At 36.4% G+C, this 13,106-nt stretch overlaps 1 protein-coding gene across 1 annotated transcript in view; it reads left to right on the top strand.

Moving 5' to 3' along the window:
• CDH8 (cadherin 8) overlaps positions 1-13,106 on the top strand; it is a 239,341-nt gene that overhangs the window by 165,469 nt on the left and 60,766 nt on the right. Inside the window, exon 8 of the mRNA XM_047791312.1 lies at positions 5,657-5,778. Coding sequence (XP_047647268.1) covers positions 5,657-5,778 — 122 coding nt within the window. The remainder of the gene's footprint in view (positions 1-5,656; positions 5,779-13,106) is intronic.

Here is a 13,106-nt window from a genome sequence, read left to right as displayed (position 1 = left end):
AATTATTTATTGAGCCCACCAGTATATCTAAATTTGTCAAATCATTTTTTCTCTCTTACAGCCTGAAAAGGAGAGGCTGTTTATTTCAATCGATGCCTGCAAAAACAGCAGCTTGTGGAAACTAGTTAGAAGCAAATTCCCAAGTAACGCAGACTTGGCAGTATTCCATTACCTTTGATTATAAAAGGGCAAAATTAATGGGCAATTCATGAGGTTATGTGACAGAGAGGTGACAGGAAGTCACTAGGATTCAAATGGTAGAAGTCAAGGAGTTGTTTATACTAGGTGACATTTCACCCTTTTTTTCCCCATCCTTATGTGAAAACAGTCTGACTTTTGTAGCCAGTTGAAATGGGCTTTCCTTCCAGACCATTTTGTCACATCTCCTGTGTTTATAAAATTAATCTTTAATGAATGCTAATCAAGTTTCTAATTATAATATCTTTATATTTAATGTTTGTGTATCAGATGAAAGGCAAACATTTTGGGGCCAGTCACAAAGGACATGAATAATTTCCTTAGAAGCTTATCTAATTAATTTTATTGCTCTATCATATCTTTAAAATTTGAACTCCCATCATTTCATTAATTTAGATAAAAGTAAATCTTCAGCATTTAAACATGATACTTGTGTTGAAAATTATGATAACTTGCAATAATTTTAATCATGTATGTTCATTTAATACAGATAATGATAACATGTTTTGGGGTTTTTTGGGGATATGTGACACTAGTTTCTTGTTTTGTTATATTTTATTGTTTTTATCCTCATTTTAGCAGTTTCAAGAAATTAGGTAAATTTCTGGGACATTCACACACTTAAGAAAACAAAATAAAACTAGCCATAACTCCTCTTGTCATTACGCTTTATGCTAAATTTTAGCATTTTAAGTTTCATCAAAAAATAAGTCAGTGGCTCACCAATGATCATATGATATAGCCTCTGTGCCTCAGCTTATAAGAGAGGAGACCCTTCCTGGTGTGGCTTCAACTTTCTGTGCTGACATGCCGACCAGCCACTTCTTTGGAGCGACACATTTTTTGGTGATGGCATGGTCTCTGGGTTTCTTTTTCACATGTGGCTGACTCTTACCTGAAAGATTTGTTCATCTTTCCTTACCTACAGTACTTCTACTCATTATTTAAAACTAATTCAAAGCTCTTTGAAATTGTCCCTGTGACTTTAGGACATGTCTCTCCTTCCTATATTCTCCCACGACATTTTATAAAGGAATAATAGGTAGGCTATTTGTGAGTAAAAACAAACCATTATAATGTGGTATCTTCTTGAATACTGTGGATTCCTGGATGATAGGAGCTTTGTCTTAGTAACCAGAAGAACGAATATAAATATTTACTGAATAATTAAAGAGAAGAATGATGAAAGAGTACATGAATTAATGACAAAAGGATATTATCAAAATTCTCAGGAGCTATGAGTTATTTAACCTCCTTGAGCTTATTTTTTATAATAATTTGAAGAATGAACTTAAGGAAGCATATAGAATCAAATTATTTTCACATATCTTTGTGGGAGTTTTTTTTGGGGGGGTGTTTTTTTGTTTTGTTTTTGCTTTTTAGGGCCACATATATGGCATATGGAAGTTCCCATGCTAGAGGTCGAACCGAGCTGGAGCCCCTGGCCTACACCACAGCCACAGCAATGACAGATCTGAGCCATGTCTGCAACCTACACCACAGCCCACAGCAACATCAGATCCTTAACCCACTGAGCAAGGCCAGGGATGGAACCTGCATCCTCATGGATACTGGTCAGATTCATTGTTGCTGAGCCACAAGGGAACTCCCAGGTTGATGGTTATAACATCCTACTCAATCATAAATGTTCTAACTTTCAGAAAGAGGAAATATAGTGGGTTGAATGGTGGCCCCATCAAAAGATAGGTTCAGGTCCTAAATCCAGGAGCCTGTGCATTTGATGCTTGGAAAAAAAGGTATTGGTATAGTTAATTAAGTTAAGGATCTTAACATTAGATCATCCTAGATTACTCAGGTTGGGCTCTTTATCTAGTAACAGGTGTTCTTATGAGAGACAGAAGAGCAGAAGACAGGATGAGAGCAGACAGCCCTGTAAAGATAGGGGCAGAGACTGGAGTTTTGTGGCCACAGCCAAGGAATATCTTGTCTCCTCCCAGCTAAGACTGCCTGATTCTCTCTAGCAGCTAGCTGGCCTCCCATTTAGCCCATAACTCTACCCAAATCTCAGTCTTTTCACAACAGCCTCCGCTGTTCTGAGACCAACATTGGGCTTGAACATCACACTTCTTTGCAAATGAAGTCGGTTCCTTTTTAAGAGATTCAGAGTGCTCAGCTTTAGGCTTCTTCCTCCACCCATCCCTAGGTGAAACCTCTGAATAGAGGCTCAGAGCTTCTTTCTAAGGGATTCCCTGCTTTAGGAGCTCAGTGTCTGTGAAGTGAGGGGGAAGATGGTAGCCTCAAGTTTTCTTGGCTTACTTCTCTTAGCAGGAAGTGTCCCCCTAAGGAGCCATGGCGAGGGTGATCAGGCAAGGGTGACCAGGACCCAGGGTCCTCTGTGACATTTTGCCCAGTAAAAAAATCTCTATTCCATTAGAAGAGACTTGGAAGCTGCCACCTGCAGTTGCCCAGAACTTAGCCTGAGCAGCAGGTATCTGGGCAGGATGAGAAATGCTAACATCTTGCCTCTTTTGGGGAACAAGAGCCCTCCACTAGCAGCTTGGGGTAAGGTAGCCCTGTTTTCTGGGAGTACACCTCCCATCTTGCTGAGGTGTGAGGGTGGAGGGAGTGAGCAGGTCTTGGTTCAAATACCATGGACTCTTTTACTAAATTTTAGTTGATTTTCTTAAATAAATGTGGGGTTTTTTTTCTGTTGAGGGGGTCATTTTTTTTCTTTTTTTTTTTTTAATTTTTGCTGTCTGCCTTTTGTACTTTGTCTAGAGACTTTATTTAATAATTTTTCCTAGTTTTCTGGGAATTGAGTCTGTGGAGTTTGTCCTGCTCTCATCCTATATGTCCAAAAAAAGAAGAAAGAAAAGTAGATTGTGTGTTAAAAGGGCTTTTTGAAAAAGATGTGGCTTGGGCTGAACCATAAAGTGTAACAAGGAATTCAGCCATTGTAAGGAGTAGGGATTGTATTATCATGAGTTGGGCTTAACTGTCCAGAATGTTTTAAGTCACCTCTAAGTTATGGATACTGTAACCACTTGTTGTCCTCCACCGGCATCTCACTTCTCAGGGCCAGGCTATACAGTTTAGGTTCACTTTCTTTTAACTTTTTTTTTAATAAGGTAGACTATAAACTAGTAAATTAAAAAGAAATACCTAGAAATGTATCCAATCCATCTATGTAAGAAGACATTAATTCAGGAAATTTGGTACAACCCATTATATTTATCCCCAGCTTGATTTTTGATATTTGTACTCAAACTTCAAATAGTGGTCCAACTGAAATAAATATTTATAGCAAGCCTATAAGCACTCTTGAGGAAATGGCATTACTTACGAACAAATAAACAAAATGTATTTTGTTTAAACCTTCATCAATATTATACTGTGAAAATGGCTCACAGTTTGGAGGGCCAAAATTACCTTTTGGCGTTTTGGGGTTAATTACTCATTGCATCATGTTGCTAAAGGCATAAAGTCCTTTGAATGTTTGTCTCCTCATCAGTAATGCATACTATGGGGCTTACATTGCCTACTTTATAGCTCTTTCGTGAGGACTGAATGACTCTGTGGAATATCTTGCACTTACGTGGTGTTCACTCAATATGCACAGGGTTGAGGTTTACGGTTCTAAAAGGCAAAGGCTAAGACACCCTTGACTGTGTGCTCTATATGATGCGAGCACTTTTAATTTTTCTCACATAATAGTATAACAGTGAATGCTGTAAATAAGTAGCATACTGTATAACTGCAGAGAAGGTCTCAAGGTCTTGAGTTTCAGTGTCTGCAGGAATAAAATGAGGTTACATAACATGTTCAGAATTACATAGGCAGTAGGAGGCAAAGATGGGGCTTCCAAACATTGTTTGTTTCCTCCAAACACCAGATTCCCTTTTATGCTTTAGCAGCTGCTATTCAGCTCATGGTCAGACGAGAAAAGAGATTTATATCTTTGAGGATACAGTCATACCTTACTTCCAGATACCTTATAACTGATTTAATCTACCTGATTCAAGCAGATAAAGGTCAAATGTAAGTTTCTTGTCTTAGGTCAGCTGTTGTCCTCTTTTTAGACTTTCCCTTCCATTGCAATTAGGGAGGCGCCTGCTCGTCCTCTCTGACTGAGAATGAATTAATTTATTAGACATAGGATAGTAAAAGAAAAAGGAGATATTAGGTGAGACTTTTAAGAGCTTTGGTGTGATTTTTGGGAAATGAGATTATGTTCCATTACTGAGATGGTTGGAATTCCAAAGGATAATACTCATCCATCCGTAGTTTATCAAATTATAATATTGGAGAATAGCCATGGCAGTTAACTAAATTCAGATCTTGTAGCATTGCCAATCAGGTTAACCCACTATAAATTTGTAGCATCACTCTGATTATTTGGTGTAAGCTTTAAATACTTTTATATTTAATTATTTAAAAAATCATTACTTGAAGGTTTCAGACATCTGAATTTAATCAATTATCAACAAGAAGAGTTTGATATATCAAATGCAAGTCTGTTTCTTGATATTCAAAGCCAAAGATCTTTTTTTCCCCTTCTTGGCCTACTACTTATAAACATTCCGTGCTACAGAAACACAAATAAATAATTGGCCATTTTCACTGTATTCTGTATAATTTACAAGCTATCAAAAGATTATTACATGGTGCAGTCAGAGTCAAACAGATATTGCATTTATTACAGATGAAAAATCATCCTGTAGGCCAAGTTAGCAATACATTAATGGACCAGACTTGTGTGAATGCATCTTTATGTGTGTGTGTGTGTGTGTGTGTGTGTGTGTGTGTGTATGGATTAAGGATTACGTATTAAGCTCTGTGCTACTGGAATTGACCTAGAAAGATTAAACGATTATTATCTGTTTACACTGATGAAAATCTTTATGAAAATGACAATATTAAAAGAACTTGGCTTATCTTATCCAAAAAGATCCCAAGGTCAATTTTTAATAAAAAGTAAAATTCATTAAAAGATATGATTCCCTAGCCTTAAGATTATCCCCTTTGTCATTGTTAAAGATACCCTCTCAACAATTGATTTGGTCCTGGCCTTTTTATGGTTTTTGATGTTTATCTTTAATCGTCAAACAAGTAATAGTGCAAAAATGGGCTCTGTTCTACCCAAGATAAACAAGGAGGTAAATCTTTGTTGCATACAGCATTTTTTCTTTGGTACAATGAGCTTTATCCATAAAATAAAGTTTTATTCATGAAGGAAACCTCTTTTAATTTATTCAGAGATGGTCATTATCAAGCTAAGCTGCAGCAAATGGTGTTCGGAATAGTATTTATACTTTCTTTTCACTGGCCAAGCCCTTGCTGTTTTTCCTCACTGAATGGTCAGGTTCCATAATCACCATGTTGGAAATCCCCTAATTAAGGGACATTAAAACAGACACACATGCTTTCAAGAAGAAAGTTGGGTTTCACGTTAAAATGCATTATCTTCAATGCTGATGTTATTTTTTCCTTCCCATAGGGAACCACAGTCAGATATCCCGAGTACCTGTTGCTATTAAAGTGCTGGATGTCAATGACAACGCCCCTGAATTCGCATCCGAATATGAGGCATTTTTATGTGAAAATGGAAAACCCGGCCAAGTAAATATCTCCATGTTGTTAATGCTGCATATGTTTGTATACAACTGTCTCATATTTGATTAGCCTGCATTAGAGTGTGCGCTCGCATCATTTACAATCTGCAGAGTCCTAGGCAGGAAACATCCAAGTGGGAATGGAGGAGGAGTATTTTTCTTTCAGAGATGTTAATTCTCTTCCTACTTATGGCCAAATTGGCTCTGAAATGCAACGACCTGCTGTGCCATGAACCCAGAGCCAAAAATCTATCTTGAAATATCTCTGCCTGTGGATAATCACAGAGGAGGTCTTAGAGTGACGGGGCCAAAATGTTTACCTTCACGTGATAGAAAGGGAGATAAAGGCCCATGGGCAAGCCGTGTTGGTTTCATAGCACATGTAGGAATAGCATATAAAATAGTGTAACCCCAGGAAGACCACTTGTAGGAAGTGAATTTTTGAAGCTCTCCAAGTGTAGATATATTTAGATAGGTACAAGATAAACAACATAATTTTAGACATGCAGGTAAAGCATCTGATAATTGTGTATTGATGTGTATTGGTGGAACTTTTTTTTTCAAACCTTTCTTCTATAGCATAGGTAGGACAACGGAGAGAGACAAAGGGGTGGGGGGTGGGAGGAAGGAAAAAAGCAAGGAAGGAAAGACGGAGGGAGGGGAGGAAAGAGGGAGGAAGAGTAGAGGGAGGAAGGAAGGGAAGAGGGAGGTGGGGGTGGGTAGGAGGGAGTTAAAAAAGAAGAACAAAAACAAAACCAAAACCTGCTATACTCTGAATGTCAAAATGGAAATAGTCTCTGTAAAGTTCTAAAAAACACAAATGTAATAGATTTATTTTAACAAGGTGCCAAAGTACTGTATGTTTAAGAAATTTATCGTTTTTCAACTTCCTAATTTATTTCTGGATGGTGACATTTTAATTTAAATAAACAGCAGCTGACAGCATGACACTGGAGTTGTTAATCCAACTATTCTTGTGCCTCATGTGGGTGTTAGGAATTCAACTTACTATCTGCTGAGCAGTCTACCTGACAAGAGTCAGACTTTTTCCACTTAAGAAAGGAAGAGCACTGTGGCTCTATACCCTTCAGTAATTATTCCAAAATATCAAGTTGTTACCCTCCTATGAAACAGTGGGCATTTTCCCCTAAACTACTCTATCTGAAGGATTCCCATTGTTTCCAGCTACCAAAAGAAGACACACACACATGTGCACACACACAAAGTAAAAGCTAAAATTCTAATAACATCCATTGATTCTACACACTGAGCCATTGTAAATGTTATTTTAATCAAAATATTCATCTTCAGCAATGTTATACAAAAGGTGCTAGCTTTTTAAAAATAATATTCTAACATTAGTTTCAATGTTGCTTAATTTCATGTCAAACCGCCCTCTATCAGTCTTATCTTTTGAGCATTTTTATTTATGATCCTTTGAGGAGGGACTCTATAAGACTTGGCAGTAAATATCATTTAGCTAAGTTAGTAAATGGAGTTGGTGGAGAGAGTTTGATCAAAATATATGCAGGTCAGTTTCAAGGATAAGGTTGTGGGGATCAGATTGTTGCAGCCAATCGCAGAGTTATAAGCCAGACATTTCTGATAATACAGAAACTGTCAAATGCTTTAGAATTTAAATAAAGCTCCATTGTTCATGCAAAACTTATCACACAAGTTCAGAGAGTCAATGGCATTGATATTTCAAAAATTTCACATTGGCTTCACTTGTGATATTGACATGCATGCCTTTGGACCTCCTGGAATCTGAAGGCTTACTCTGTGGATTTTGACTGTTTCTAAGGTTTTAATGATTCTTCAGCATTTTTTATCCTCAGAAAGAAAAATACATTGTTTCATCACCTTTCTTATGCAAGATCAAAATAAAAAACAGAAGCCGATTCTTTGTTTTATGATTTCTGCAAATCAACATGGCATGACTCATTCTGCGGGAAAATGTTTGTGTTGTGTATGTTCACTGCACTATCTTCTCCTCAAAGGAATGCTTATTAGAGTTTATATTTACATGGAGAGATCGGATCTTTGTTCAGCATAATTTTTGGACATTTGGCTGACTGGTTGATACACAGGCAGTTGTTCAAATAACTTCTGAATTTCTTGACTCCCTTATGCTCATCAGAACTCATGTTTGATTCATTACATCATTCCTAGGTCACTTCAAATGGCTCCAGTATATCATTTTTATATTTAACATTTTCCAAAATTCATATTTGCTATCCACACTAAATAGTGTTCCTTATACAAGTTCAGCATAGCTACACTTTCAATCATGTCTCGCATTACCCCATAAATGGCTGACTCACTTTGAAATTAGAATATTCATTATCACACATTCATGAAAAACAAATGGCAAAAACTGAATTAGCTCTAAATTCGTAATCTCAATATTTTTCAACAATGAATGTCTGCTTTCTAACAGCCTCAGAGAAAGGACTGCAGGTGACTTTGAAGGGTATGGTTTGCCGGGAAGATACGGATTTAAGGCTAAACTCGAAGGGGATCAGCTTCCTGGGAGATGATGCTGCTGGAGGTCATTAGCAATAATGAAGCACAAGCCATTAAAAAAATCCCAATCCATAAAAACCTTCTGCACTGAGTGAGCTTCTGTAAGAGGTTCTTAAAACATCTCACAAAACAAAAACCAGTATCAACATGAACACAGAGAATTCCACTGTGCTTAACTCTTTCCCACTGAATCGCACTCATTTAAAGAATCAAAAAGAAAGAAAGAAAGAAAGAAAGAGAAAGAAAGAAAGAAAGAAAGAAAGAAGAAAGAAAGAAAGAAAGAAAGAAAGAAAGAAAGAAAGAAGAAAGAAAGAAAGAAAGAAAGAAAGAAAGAAAGGAGGACACTTTCCTTTTCTTTAGGCGCCACACTCAAACCAAACATGAAAGAGAACTAGAGAAACATCAGTGACCAGTGGTGGCCAGAGGGCCTTCTATACTCTGTTCTATATCTTACCTCCTTAATACGGTCTTTCTAGGATTTTATCTCAGATGCATACCTCTTGTTTCACATGCATATAGAATTAGGGTAATTTGCTCCAGATGGTTCATTGATGCAGGGGCTGAACTAAAAATATTGTTTATAAGTCTGAGTCAAGGTCTCTTGTTTAGTCTCAGAGAATATTTATTGTTTGAGAATTAGTTAGGCAATAGACTGGTTCAGCTCTTTTTCCTTCAGGAAAGAGCTTCCTGTTACTATAAATAAATCTAGTGGAGTATAATTTAAGCTTCATCATCATCTAGAGAAGCTGAGATGTGCTCTTTAGCATCAAGTTAATTATGTGTGAGTTAAAAACATACTTTGGTTCATCTCTTTTAATCCCTTCTCTCCCTGACCAATAATGCAGTAATATAAAGTTTCCTTATCATGGGAATATCACAGGTCAAAAAAAGAGATAATAGCCTATATTTATAGGTATGTATCTAGCCAAATTCTTGGCATGCAATAGATATTCACAAAATTTGAGAATCATGGTCCTAGTTTATTTCATTCAGCAGTGACAAATATTTCAACAATTAGCTTCTCAAATATTACCATGGAAACACTTGTTTTATTCACAGACACACAGTGTGCAAGTGAACCTCTTTAAATGAAAAGTCATTCATTTATGTCTTGAACGATATTTATTGTGCATCTACAAGATGCTAAGAATTGTAATATGACCCGGGGAAACAATATGAAAAGAACAACAACAACAACAACAAAGCATTCCCTTCAATGGAAGAGACTGAATGAGGAAGAGGAATAATAAAACTTAGAATGAAATCAGTAGTATAATTTAAAATCTGAAAATGGCTGAGGAAAACAACACAGCTAGACAGAAGAGAACAAAGAAAAAAAGCAGAGATCTACTTTATAAAGTGTCATCAAAGAAAGTCACTTTGTAAATGGCTATCATTTAAGTTGAAACAAAAAAATGAGAAAGGGTTAGTCTACAAGAAGTAGAAACAAGAGGCTTCTAGCCAACAGGATAAGCTTGTGCTAAGACCCCAAAGGGAGAAAAACCTTGGTTGTTTGAAAAATTGAAGACGTTCTGTGGCTAAGAATAAGCAAGTATAATAAGGGTGTAATAAGCAAAAATGAAATTGGACAAAAAGAGTTTTATGTTTGCATAAAATCTACACACATACACAGAGAGAGATGAGCGCACATGCAATTAGGCAGGAAGAGCATTTAGACGGCTGTAATCTGAAAAGATAATGGTAGCCTGGCCTAAAGTGCTGACAGTGAAGATGGAGAGAGGCGATTGGGGAGGCTGCATGCTTACATGAATGAAGTAATGTATGCAGGCATCTGACATGTAATCAACATCACTGCTCTGGGAATCTTGTGTTGCCAAGACATTTACAGATCTGGGAACTGAAGCTGACAAAAGAGTATGGGTCTCACCTAAAGCCATGAAAAGTGGGGAAGATGGGCCTCAGTGTCTAATGTTTTTTATTTTTTAAAGTTTTACTGAAGTATAGTTGATTTACAACGTCCAAGTCTATTCTTGCATGTCCGTAAGTCCCTGTGCTTTCTAGAATTTCACAATGCCTCCCAAGGAGCAGACTTTGAAATTCCATGGCCCCTATAACACACTTTTTCAAAAAATATTAATGAGAACAAGATGCTCATCAAGAGTGAGTACTTTTCAAAAGAGAAAAAAATCAACCTTGTGACCAATAACACTCTATTCAAAAGCATTCCATGAAAACTTAAGGGAAAAGAAATAAAGCTTAGTAAGAAAAGTAAAAATAATGATCCCTGGATTAACACTAGTAATGAACAAGTTTAGTACTTTATGTATTTTTTAGTTTCTGTTAGTCTTTTTCTAATAAATGTGAAACAATGAAATGAAATTATGTCATTTTATAACACTTATGAAACAATAAATATAGGAGATTTAATTTTAACTTTCCTGCCAGAGGGCATCTTTCAGAATCTATCTGCATACACAAAAGGGAGACAGGATTGATTTTAGAACAGATGAAATTGATGGCCTCAACGAAATGCATAAATTAAGATTTTCATTTTACTTTGGGTGGAGGAAGGGGATGTCAATTAGTGGAATGCATTAAAACACTATTGAAGAAGTCATGTGTACCAAAATGTATTTCAAGAGGGTCGTTCATAGGAGCATAACTTTTAGGGCGCGATTTTGACGTAGGAGGAAAAGCAAAAAAAAAAAAAAAAAGAAGGGAAAAAGTGAAAAAATACAGTGAAAGGTTTGAAACTAGCACAATCTAAATGAGTCACAGCTCTGACATTTACTAGTTTTGTGACCTTGGGCCTTAACTTCTGTTAGTTTAAATTCTCATATTTAGGAATCTCTAGCTCAATATCAAGTACTAAAGAAATAATTAGTAGTAGTATATGTTTTAACTGGTCTCATAGTTCAAAAAACAAAATATACTTTATTACTAGTATTGTATTGCTGTTTTTATTGTTGTTGGTGTTGTTATATATTTATGAGCTTTGATTTGGGGCAAAACACTATAAATAATCGCTTAACAAGTCAGTATAAAAGAGGACAACCTATTCCCCCGTATTGGAATAACTCTTCCTCTGATAATTTACAAATGTTTTCTTTGTCAAGGGTGAATGAAGGGCTTTTACCTCATTCCTTCCCATATGAATTTGTGGGCTAATATTTTTTTTTTTTTCAAATACGCTAGAATGAATTTACAGGAATATGTATGATCTAAATCTTGCTAAGTCAAGTTTGCAGCCTCTACATGCTTTGGCTGAACTTCCTACGTGATTCCAACACCCTATGCTTTATTCCGGCCCCTCAACTAAATATGATTGATAATCCACAGAGAAAATGGTATAAAGGACTGTTTACAAATCTTGGGCTGGTACTGACCCACTCTTTTCATTTTGTTTTCAACCTACAAGTTAGTAAACAAGGATTTAGGATGGAAGTATGGTGCACAGTGTGTGCTGGATTTTACTTGTTCACGGGAGCCATGGTGATAAGCATGCCTCTGAAAAAAGTAAAACTGACACCAGATATTAGGAGGTTTTAGTTATAGGCTCTGAGTTAGCAACATAAATTGGGTAAGATATGGAACGAAGAGGAGCTGATGTAGTATTGGTAGAGCAGAGATGCAAATGGAATTAGTGCAATAATCAGCTAGCTATGTAGATACAACACTTTCAAAGGAGACTGAAGAAATCTCCAGGATTTTAAGACTCATACGGGGTTTTGGAGGATAGCCTTTCTTTTTCTTTTTTTTTTTAAATGGAAGCATTGACGATTTACGATGTGTTAATTTCTGCTGCACAGCAAAGTGATTTTGTTTTATACATATATATATATATATGTATACACTCTTTTTTAATATTCCTTTCCATAATCGTTTATCCTAGGACATTGAGTATAGTTCTCTGTGTTATATAGTAGGATCTAGGTAGTTATCCCTCCATGTTTTATAACGTACATCTACTAACCTCAGCCTCCCACTCCATCCCTCCCCCAAGCCCTTCCCTCTTGGCAACCACAAGTTTGTTCTCAGGATAGCATTTCTTTTTTTTTTTTTTAATTTTCCCACTGTGCAGCAACAGGATAGCATTTCTTAAAGTAAGTACCTGAGAAACACTTTTAGGATATAGCACATAAGTATATGGTATGATGTATGGTGTGGTATGTGGTGTGGTGTGGTGTGTGTGTGTGTGTGTGTGTGTGCACGCACACACGTTTTACCGAATAAAGTTGGGAACTACTAAATTAAACATAGTTAAACAACATTATCTTCTGTAGATTTTGTTTAACTGTAAGATCCTCTTGCACTTATAAATACATATGAATCCCCAACAGGCTAGAACCAAATGGCCTTTGGCGTTTTCCAAACGTAGTTGATTATAAAATCTTTAGAATTTCCTTCAAACAAAACTATTCAACTGGTGGTAAATGAAACCCAGCTGGAAAAATCTTGTTCCAGAAGAGCAAACAGGAGGGTGCATTTTCATCCTAGGAAGTAATGTTTGTGATGTTAACAAGACATCAGGAAATATTCCTGTGAAGTCATGTAGTGGAAAGAACGGAGAGGAGATAAGATTAAAAAGGAAGTTGAGACTTCTCAATTATGTTGAAAACTGTGGATTTCACCTGACTAATGAGGTTTTCAAAGCGGAACAGGTGATGCATTAATTAAAGTATTGATCATTTCAGAGGTGCACAACATACGCGTGAAATATGCAAAGTTCGGCAAAAGAAACAGGAGGAGAAGTGGAAAATTCAAACTTTGTATAAATACATCCTTCAAGAGTCCTGGCTTTGTATAATTTTACCTCAGCTTAGTTTCAGTAAAGGAAAAAGGAGTGAA

The sequence above is a fragment of the Phacochoerus africanus genome, chromosome 8 (genome assembly GCF_016906955.1).
Source record: "Phacochoerus africanus isolate WHEZ1 chromosome 8, ROS_Pafr_v1, whole genome shotgun sequence".
Classification (NCBI taxonomy): domain Eukaryota; kingdom Metazoa; phylum Chordata; class Mammalia; order Artiodactyla; family Suidae; genus Phacochoerus; species Phacochoerus africanus.
This window is presented reverse-complemented; position numbering and strand designations above follow the sequence as displayed.